Source organism: Dama dama, chromosome 15, assembly GCF_033118175.1.
Source record: "Dama dama isolate Ldn47 chromosome 15, ASM3311817v1, whole genome shotgun sequence".
Classification (NCBI taxonomy): Eukaryota; Metazoa; Chordata; class Mammalia; order Artiodactyla; family Cervidae; genus Dama; species Dama dama.
In genome coordinates, this window is record NC_083695.1 from 94,450,268 (window position 1) to 94,459,106 (window position 8,839).

The following is an 8,839-nucleotide window of genomic DNA, read 5'->3' on the forward strand; positions in this document are numbered from 1 at the left end:
AGATAAGGCCCCGAGTTGTTTTAGAGGAGGGCGGGCGTTCCTTCCTTTCAGGACCCTCTTTATTGCTCCTGTTGACCCGCTTGATGAGTATGGATTTCATGAGGTCTTTTTCAGCATCTGAACTATAAAAGGTTCAGAATGACACCACCCCTTATAGACAAAAGATAACCTTGCCCTTTGAATATATCGATTCTTTATTAACTAGGCTGTTTAATGCAATGAAATGAGGCATTAGATTGAAGCCCATTTCAAGTGCTTTGAATAATCTTTAAAAGCTTGGAAGACCCTGGAAGGCGGCCTGACAATAATTGGCACACATTTGGAGAGAATGCAGCTCTCAATTCGGATTCAGAACACAAACATGAAGTAATTTCCCTCCCCCAGGTCGCCGGACCCCAGCAGGCAGCTCTGGGAGGCAGCCCCTAGCCCACCCATGAGCGGGCATCCCTGGCACCAGCTCAGAGCCAGGGGAGTGATGTCGTCCCCAGTACACGGCGGAGGGGCCGGCTACAGCCTGTGCCCCACAAGCCTCCTTCCTTGCTGTCTCTTTAAGGCTGAAACAAGAATGCAGTCAAAGGAACCTGATTGTCACTGACAGGGAAAAAAAAAAAGGTATTCACAAGTTTCTTTATGTTTTGAATAATTGTTCCCTGTTTTGCTCAGCAGAACAAGTAATTAAGATGACATTTGTGAGTACTAATTTGGATCACACTTATGTGTATGTGTTGGAGAGCTGCAAGCCAAAACATGCAAAGCCAGCCTTTCATTGAGGAGGAAATGAGAAATGCAGAATGAGATGGAGCTGGGGCACCCAAGACGCACCAGAGCCAAACAGGGCTATGAAAACCAGAATCCCAGTGCTGACGCTCGTCTCATCACCGCCCGCGCATTCGGCTGCCCCTGCTTGCGGCCCGGCAGCGGGGCGGTGCACGGGGTCTGCACACCTTGGCCTGGCCTTGATGCTGGGCCCCTCGGTCAGGGCTCAGGGTGCCCTGGTGCCTGCCCACAGCACCTCAAGCTGGACCTCGTCCCGGCCTGAGGACAGAGAGGCTCGTATCCTGAGTGGCCAGAGCCCTCGCTCTCCACCGCCAGGCCCCCAGTTAAGGGGCAGGGGCTGAGGTCGGAGGGCTTGGGCCAGGGGCAGGGGTGACCGAGCCCCCATGAGCCTGGAGGCTGTCTCTGGACCTCCGTGGCCCTGGGTCCCACCCAGTCATGCGCAGATATTCCAGGGGGCACGCGGCCTGCAGCCAGCCAGCCCCGGGACCAACGCCATCTGCGCCCCGGCAGGAGCCTCTCCATGCAGCTCGGAGGAGCGTCTGAGGGCGGACAGCCTTGGAGAACGCTCCTGCAGGGACTGTTCTTATCTTGGCCGAGAGCGCTCTGGAATCCAGGTACCCAAACGACCCCCCCGACCCGATGTCAGCGCTGTGTGTTGAGCCAGCCGTTCTAACAATCAAAACAGATCAAGTTACCCAAAGTGAAATTCACAGACAAGAAATACTTTAATTAAATATCGTGTAAAATGAACATTTTTATACAGTTAAATATCTGGAAAAAAATGTACAGATAAAACAATCTTATTGTAGGGTCTTCAACAGTAAAATCTACCATTTAGTGGCGCGCTCGGTTTTGAGACGATGACGCCGTGAGGGCAACTAGACCCAAACCAAGTGTGGGGTGAGCAGACTCAAATGTCCCTAATGTGTACACATGAGCTCATTTTTAGATCAAACCGTTACGTATACAAAATAAAACGGAGGCAAGTGAGTTCCAAAGCGACTCCTCAGGCCGGTCACAGGGCCAGAGTGTGACGCTGGCCTCCGGGATGTTCCGATTCTTCCATTTAGTCCCTCAAATGAACACCTTTAAGCCTGGCATGGTTTTGTTTTGGTCTTTCTCAAGAGAATTTTAAGAAGTCCCTCCTTTTTGTTTTAGATTTGATTTCTGCTGCAAAGTGTTGGCTCTGCTGTGCGTCTGCAGAGGGAAAAGAAAACGGCCTCCTGGTCTCACCGCGGGTTTGGCACTAACGGGTACAGTGTCGCAAGGAGGTCGTTCCAGTTCAGAAAGTAGACAGCGCCGCTGGGGTCTGACCACAGGAAAGGTGTTGTTAAAAGGGGGTTCCGGACAAGGGGGTGGCTGTGGGTCCCCTGGGGCCTCCGAGTCTGGGCTGGGCTCAGGAGGACGCAGGACACAGCAGGCCCGGATGCAGAGAGCAGTGAGACGGGCCCGCGGGGCTTGTGCTTGTGTGTGCGCACACGCGTGTGTGTGCACACGTGTGTGTGCATGTGTCACCATAAATCTCCAAATGAAATCTCGATTAACAATCGTGGTGTAAGCCTGTGATGAGATAGCACAAAGGTTCTTTAAAGAAGTCCACTTTTAAGGCATCGGAGAAGTTAATGTGGCAAACATTTTAATTAAAACATCAGAAGTAAATTTTATTTTAAACTTTAGGCCTCTGAATTTCTCCAGTAAACACGGTTGAGCTATGTGGCAAAGTCATGGGTGGCAGCTAAAATGACTTTTTACATTCTACAAAAAGAAAAGTAATAATGAGAGAAGGACGCCGCCCCAAACGGCGTCGCCTCCCCGTGGCCGTCCCACATGCACGGAACCCACTAGGACTTGTCACAGCCGGGTGGCACCGTTTTTGTTTTGACTATACAACGAACTTTTTTTTTTTCCTTCAAAAGTATTTGTTCAGATAACTTAAAAATAATATAAAAATAAACAATGAATTTGACTTTTCCTCAAAATTAAAAAAAATAAAAGGACGGAAAGTCTAAACAATAGCAAATTCTGGAAGTACAAATGAAATGCAAGGACGCTGGTTCACTGAACAGACGGATCAGACAGACAGTTCTTGGCTGAATGCTCTTCCAGCATCTCACACCAGGCCATGATCGAAAACCAACACAGACAAGGAAACGGAAACCGAAAACGGCAGGAAAAGCAATGTACAAAATCTCGAAGATAAATACAATATTTATAATTGATATGTTACAAAATAAAGTCCCTTAGCAACAGCAAGTGTTCATGGAAAAGTAAGTGTTGAATGGAGACCATTTTATTCCTTATAAGACGCATAGGGAATAAAACTTGGTTTGTTTTTTTTTTTTCTAAATATTTAAGTGGATCTGAAAAAAATTCAAGACAAGTGTATAAATATTTAGCTACAACTTTGGCAAAATCACAAAAGTCTACAATTTTATAACCACATACAAAACACATCAGGGAAGAAGGATCTAGAAGTCAAAAGGACAACTTCTGGTACAAGAAACATGGACGTCACAGTAGCCTAAGAATGCAATAGTATACAGTGCTAGCAAAAGTTGAAAAAAAGCCGCAGATCACACTTGGTAACAGGAAGCTCTAGCAGTGGGGAATATTTTAACCAACAGACAGTAGCATTTCTTTTTTTCTCTGTCAGTGTGCTTGTTGAAGGCAAGAGAATTCAATATCAAAGTTACAATTTCTAACTACAATAAGTTACAAAGTTTCATTTCATTAAGATGAAGTTAAGCAATGATAAACCCGCCCTCCCCCCCCACCCCTGCCACCCCAGTTCTCCTAACCATATAGTCTTCCTTTCTTCCAGTTTGATGGCTCAGACCTCCTTGGCCCCCTTTTGTCACCACAAAAAAATATTTCACATTATAGAGATACACAACCATTGTGAATCTAAGTATGAATACAGAAAAATGTCTGGAGGCGTTTTTTTCATCAGTGTTTTATGATCATCAAAATGGTGCATTCACAAAGTTTCTCCCAACACATAGCAAGTACTAGACATAGCCAAGACGGAGTCAGAAACTTTATACAAAATAGGCGTCGCTTTGTTTTCCTTATTCTTCAGGACTGAGAAATGTGAAAATATGAGAAAAGTTCAGTCAATAAAATGGAATTGTTCATGAAGGAGTAGGTTGTTTGCATGTTGATTCTTAATAGTTTAAATAAAATCTTTAAACAAAGTCTCTCGTAGCCTCTCGGCCGCTGCTGACATACTGAAGACCCCGTCCCGCCAGCACCTCGCGTGTCCTGACGTGTCCCCTGAAGTCCGTCCTTGGATGCTGCGTGGCGGCAGGTCACAGCGCCCCTCACATGGGCGGGACTACCAGCCCAGACATAGCTGCAAGAGAGAGGGGGCAGGTCAGGGGCACGCCTCACCAGGCGCGGGGGCCTCCCTGGGCTTCGGTCAATGGGACAGTGGCTTTGCACGGCCCTCCACTAACCAGCCGTGGGCTCGGTTAAGGGCACCTGCTTCACAGGGTGGGGTGCACGTGGGGACAGACCCCCCCCCAGGCTCCTCTCCTCAAAGACCTCACGTGGCCAAGGGAAAGCCTTCTGGCCTTGTGCGTGCGAAGGGGCTGCCGCCCACACACCTCGGTGGCTGGCTCCTGGCAGACAGAGGCCCGGGCCCCCCCAAGGCCACCTCTGTCGACAGAGGCGTGCCAACCCGGCCACTCCTGTGAGCCGGCCGCGGCCGGATCTCGGGCTGGGGGCACCGGGCCCCCTCTCACCCCTGCGTGGACTGGGCGTGCCTCGGGCTCCCCTCTGCTCTCAGCCCCTGCCCTGGACCTGCTGCTGACCGCTCCGTATCGTAATGGTGAGTCGCGGGCTGGCCAAGATCAAAGCCACCACAGCCCACCTGGCTTGCAGTCTCGGGGCCAAGGGCCCTGACAAGACAGAAGTCACGGCTCCGCGTGCGGGGAGCGTGTCCTTTCTCTTCTCGGAACAGAGAGAGAACTTGTGCTGAGATGCCAAGTGCAAGGATGCTTCCCAGTGAACTCCTGGTGCAAAGGTAATTTAAAACCTTTTAACTTTAGTGTTGTTTAATTTTTGTCAAGAGTGATTGTTCTCATTATGTATCACATATTAATACATTTGGTTCATGTAGTGATGGGAGCTTCAATTTCTCAGTTCATTAATTTCAACAATATTAATTTATCTCCGACTCACCGTTACAACTTTATGGTTTGGAAGACCCGTGTGTGTACACACGGCTTTCGCGGTGCGACCTCTCGGCAGGCCTTGGCGCCACGTGGGCGGCGGGCAGGGCCACGCACCGGCCACCTGACCCTTCGCCCCTGTGCTCTGGGGACCGTGGCCGGCTCACAGGCCCGTCGGCGGCCCTTCGGGGCTGGGCGACCCTCTCACGCTAACAGGTGTGGTGCAGACAATTATTTCAAATCACGGATACCTTTCCAGTTCCTTTTTTGAGCATTAGTTCATCAAAGTGAAATATGCCACCGACTTCACAAAAGGGCCAGTTTGTCTTCTCCACGGTAGCGTCCTCAGCACCCAGCAGAGAGCCTGGCACATAGTAGGCGCTCAGTAAATACTGGTTGAATAGGTTCAGTTTTTTTTTAAAGGAGTAACTGGATTTGGTTTTCACCGGGAGGAGCATATACCAAAGGAGGTGTCTGAAAGAGGCCAGATGGCGGCCACTCAATCTCGGGGCCTGTGGGCCTCAGGTCACTCACCAGGAGCCGCGTGCAAGCTCACGAGGCCTGGGGGCCCACATGCGGCCCCGCCTGCCACTGCCCAGAGGGCCCCGGCACCGGGAGGGCACTGCGCGGCCCGTCTGCGAGCCCCGTGCCAGGCGGGGCCTCCCGTGGCCCTCGGGCAGGCCCTGCTCCCTCTGGAGTCTTTGAGAGCAGTCGCCCAGAGAGACCAACTCCTGTCCAGCGCTGGCTCAGGCACAGCCCCGGGTCTCCAAGGACAGCATGGCCTCTGGGGCCCCGCGGTCCCTTAGACCAGGCTGAGAAGCGAGGCTCGGGACGGCACCGTGGGCAGGCCCAGGTCAGGCGGGGGCTGCAGGCGGCACCGCGGCCCGCCACCCAGGCCTGAGGCTGCCCCGCGGGCAAGGGGGCTCAGCAGGGCAGAGCCTGGCCCCTGCGGCCTCCACCGCGGCCTGCCTGCTTTCCCTGTGGCTTTCTACTCCCTGCGGGCATGGGCTGCTTTTACCACAAGGACACGGAAGTCGTCTCGGAAGGATGGGGAAATGGGTTTTATCAACCAAGAGGAAGCCTCTGCTTGCGGGGGCTGATCAAGCGGGGGTCACTCCTAGGCACACCCAGCCGGGGTGGGGACAAAGGAGAGCATGCAAGGGGCAGGGCTGCCCTGCCAGGGGCCCCAGGGGGCGGGCCGGAGCTCCCGCCCCCGGGGAGAGACCCGCAGGGCCCCGGGGCCGCCCAGGGCGCAGCGTGGGGCCGGCGTGCACCCTCACCTTGCAGTCCGTTCCCATTGGCGCTGGTGCAGGAAGGAGGAGGGGAGGCTTGGGGCCGGACCACGGGCGCGAAGGCGCTCTTTTGTTTCACTGCAGAGATGACATTGGCAGGTGAGAATGAGAAAATGCCGTGTGTACTGCTACAGTTTGAAGGGAGGGCGACCGAAGAGGCTGCCATGGTGGGGCTGGACGGCACTACTGTAACAAAGCAGACATGTCAGGACGCGCGACGCGGCCGCGGCCACGCGACAGGGCGCCCGGGCCTGGCCTGGAGCCTCGGGCCACAGCGCAAGCATGAGATGTCTCTGGCTCGGCCACTCTCGGGGCAACAGGCATCATCTAACGCTTGCGTGGACTTTGGGTTCCAATTGGGCAGCCCCGGTTTGGTGCCGATTCGGTTTGGGCTTCGCCGTGTGACCGCGCGGGGCCCGCCGCCGGCGGTCGTGCGGACGCCCGGCCTCCAGAGCCACCCGTCCTTGTGTCCAGCAGCTCACACCACAGCACATCCACGCAACGCACACACGTGACTGCAGCGCATATGAATCTGTGTGATGACGTGTGACAAAAACAGACACTTACTGCCGTAGGGCGAGTTAGCGGAGGAGCCATTAAGAAATCCAGGCGAGCCCGGGACCCCTAGATTGGCCATGGCGCCACTTCCGTAGCCGTTCATGCTAGTGCTGACTGTGCTGTAATTGGACTGCTGGGGAGTACTGCTCGGCGCGTATCCTCGCGGGGACACGCTGCTCGTGTTGCGACTGTAGCCGACTGTTGGACCCCCCCCCCCGGCCAAAAACAACGTTATTATCAGGGAGAGACACGGGGGGGGGGGGGGGCGTTCCCCGCAAACCTCCATCGCCTATCAAGCCCTACCAAATGACCATGCGCGTTCCTCCAGCCCCAGCGCCTCTCGCCAGCTCTGACGACCTTTGCCACGCCAAGCCCTGCCCGAGTCCAGCGGCCTCAACAGCTGGCCCGCACGCACACACGCTTCCACCTAACCGTCGGCTGCTTTCGTGTTTCTCTTTAGAAGCGATCAGCCACAGCAAGATTCCTGGGCTGCACCCCACCCCAACGCTGGGTGAACTTCCAGCCTTGCGCTGCCCACCCCACTCCACCCCACGCTAGGTGACCTTCCAGCCTCTGCAGGCCCTTCAAATGCCAGGGCTGACGAGGAGAGCTTCTGTGTGGCCACAACTCCCCAGGAAAGGTGGCTGGCGTTCTCCGTGGCTACAGTTCCTATTTCTGTCAGCGTGGAGGCGGGGGGGAGCCTAAGCCTCGCCCCCACCTCGGGATGAGGGTGAATGGGGGCCAAGCAGCTGATCGGGAGGTTTTTTCTGACACGACAGACTGTGCAGAGTTTAGAGCGGCCGCAAACAGATACAGTGCAGGTGGGGAACGGGCACTTCACTCCACAAACTCCTTCCAAGCTCAGGAACCAATCCCCGCACCATTAGTGCATCCAGGCAGGGTCCCCGGCTCCCTACGTCACGGCCATCCTATGACTCTTCCCAGTCCTCCCAGGGAAGCAGAGCCACTTAAAGACCCATCCCTGAGATGTCTAGCAAAGCCCGGCAAGCTGCGTGGCAGTAACTCTGCCTCAGTTTCTGACCTCTCTGAGCAGCCCCTGCCGGGGGCCTGTCTGAGCAAGAGCTGCAGAGCCCGGGGCGCCGCCCCCGGCCCCGCCGGCCTCCAGGCACCGGCGGGCACCCCGCCCAGGTGTCCAGGGAAGGGGGCCCCGCGCGGCATACCTTGGTCGTTGGCTTGTGACGTCTCTGAGACGTTGACCGCTAGCTGGCTGCTGAATGAGTTCACGCCCATCATGCCCGTGTGTGCGGGGGTGTTGCCCAGGGTAGGGATCTGGTTGTGGTTGCGAGGGACGCTGTACAACGCCTCGGCGATGTCAGCCGCCCGCTTCAGGATGATCTCCTGGGGCAGGAGGGGCCCGTCACGGCCAGGCCAGGCCGCCCCCACAACCCCTCCCCGGGAGCACAGTCCTAGCCCCTCCACTGGGCCCTGCTGGGCAACCAGTGGGAGCGTCCTACCATCCCTCGGTCCAGACAGGGACAAAAGGGACATCTTAACAGGAAAGAACCTCCCTCGGGAGAACGGCTGAATACCCCGTCCATCCCATTTCTGCTCTCGCAGCCCAAAGGCCCTGAGGCGCACACCGGGCCAGGCAGCATGGAAGGCCCCGGATTCAGGGTCAGAGAAACAAGTCCATGCCCAGAGTCCAGGGGACAGACTGCAAGGAGGGTTTCCCAGGAACAAGCCCTCCTGCCTCTGGTTCCCGGCGCTGACTGGTCATTTCCTATCTGAGCGCTCAGCGTGAGGATCCAAATGGGCAGAGGCCCCCAACCCCAACAGACGCTCAAGAGGATGCATGTGCCCAGGAAGCCCACGCCAGACCCAAGTCAGCTGGCCTTCCAAGGTCAAGGTCACCCTGGGACCGCTGGCAGCGGGTCAAGCTCCATCGCCTACCTGGTTGTTGTGGGGCATCCCGTATAAGGCTTCCACGAGGTCGGCCGCCCTCTTGAGCAACACTTCCTGGAGGAAAAGCAGAAGGGCTTTCAGGGAAGAAACCACAGCTGTGAACTCAGTCACATCTGT

At 55.3% G+C, this 8,839-nt stretch overlaps 1 protein-coding gene across 7 annotated transcripts in view; it reads right to left on the minus strand.

The window, feature by feature from the left end:
• Nucleotides 1–3,560: 3,560 nt before the first annotated feature.
• EBF3 (EBF transcription factor 3) overlaps nucleotides 3,561–8,839 on the minus strand; it is a 117,517-nt gene continuing 112,238 nt past the window's right edge. Inside the window, exons 12-17 of one of the 7 annotated variants that reach the window (XM_061162928.1) lie at nucleotides 8,711–8,776; nucleotides 7,981–8,158; nucleotides 6,809–6,997; nucleotides 6,230–6,319; nucleotides 5,201–5,313; nucleotides 3,561–4,129 (exon numbers count right to left, since the gene is read on the minus strand). In XM_061162928.1, coding sequence (XP_061018911.1) covers nucleotides 4,112–4,129; nucleotides 5,201–5,313; nucleotides 6,230–6,319; nucleotides 6,809–6,997; nucleotides 7,981–8,158; nucleotides 8,711–8,776 — 654 coding nt within the window. In that variant the 3' untranslated portion in view covers nucleotides 3,561–4,111. Of the gene's footprint in view, nucleotides 4,130–5,200; nucleotides 5,314–6,229; nucleotides 6,428–6,808; nucleotides 6,998–7,980; nucleotides 8,159–8,710; nucleotides 8,777–8,839 lie in introns of all 7 variants that reach the window. The other 6 variants (XM_061162926.1, XM_061162925.1, XM_061162930.1 and 3 more) reach the window with 6 other exon arrangements.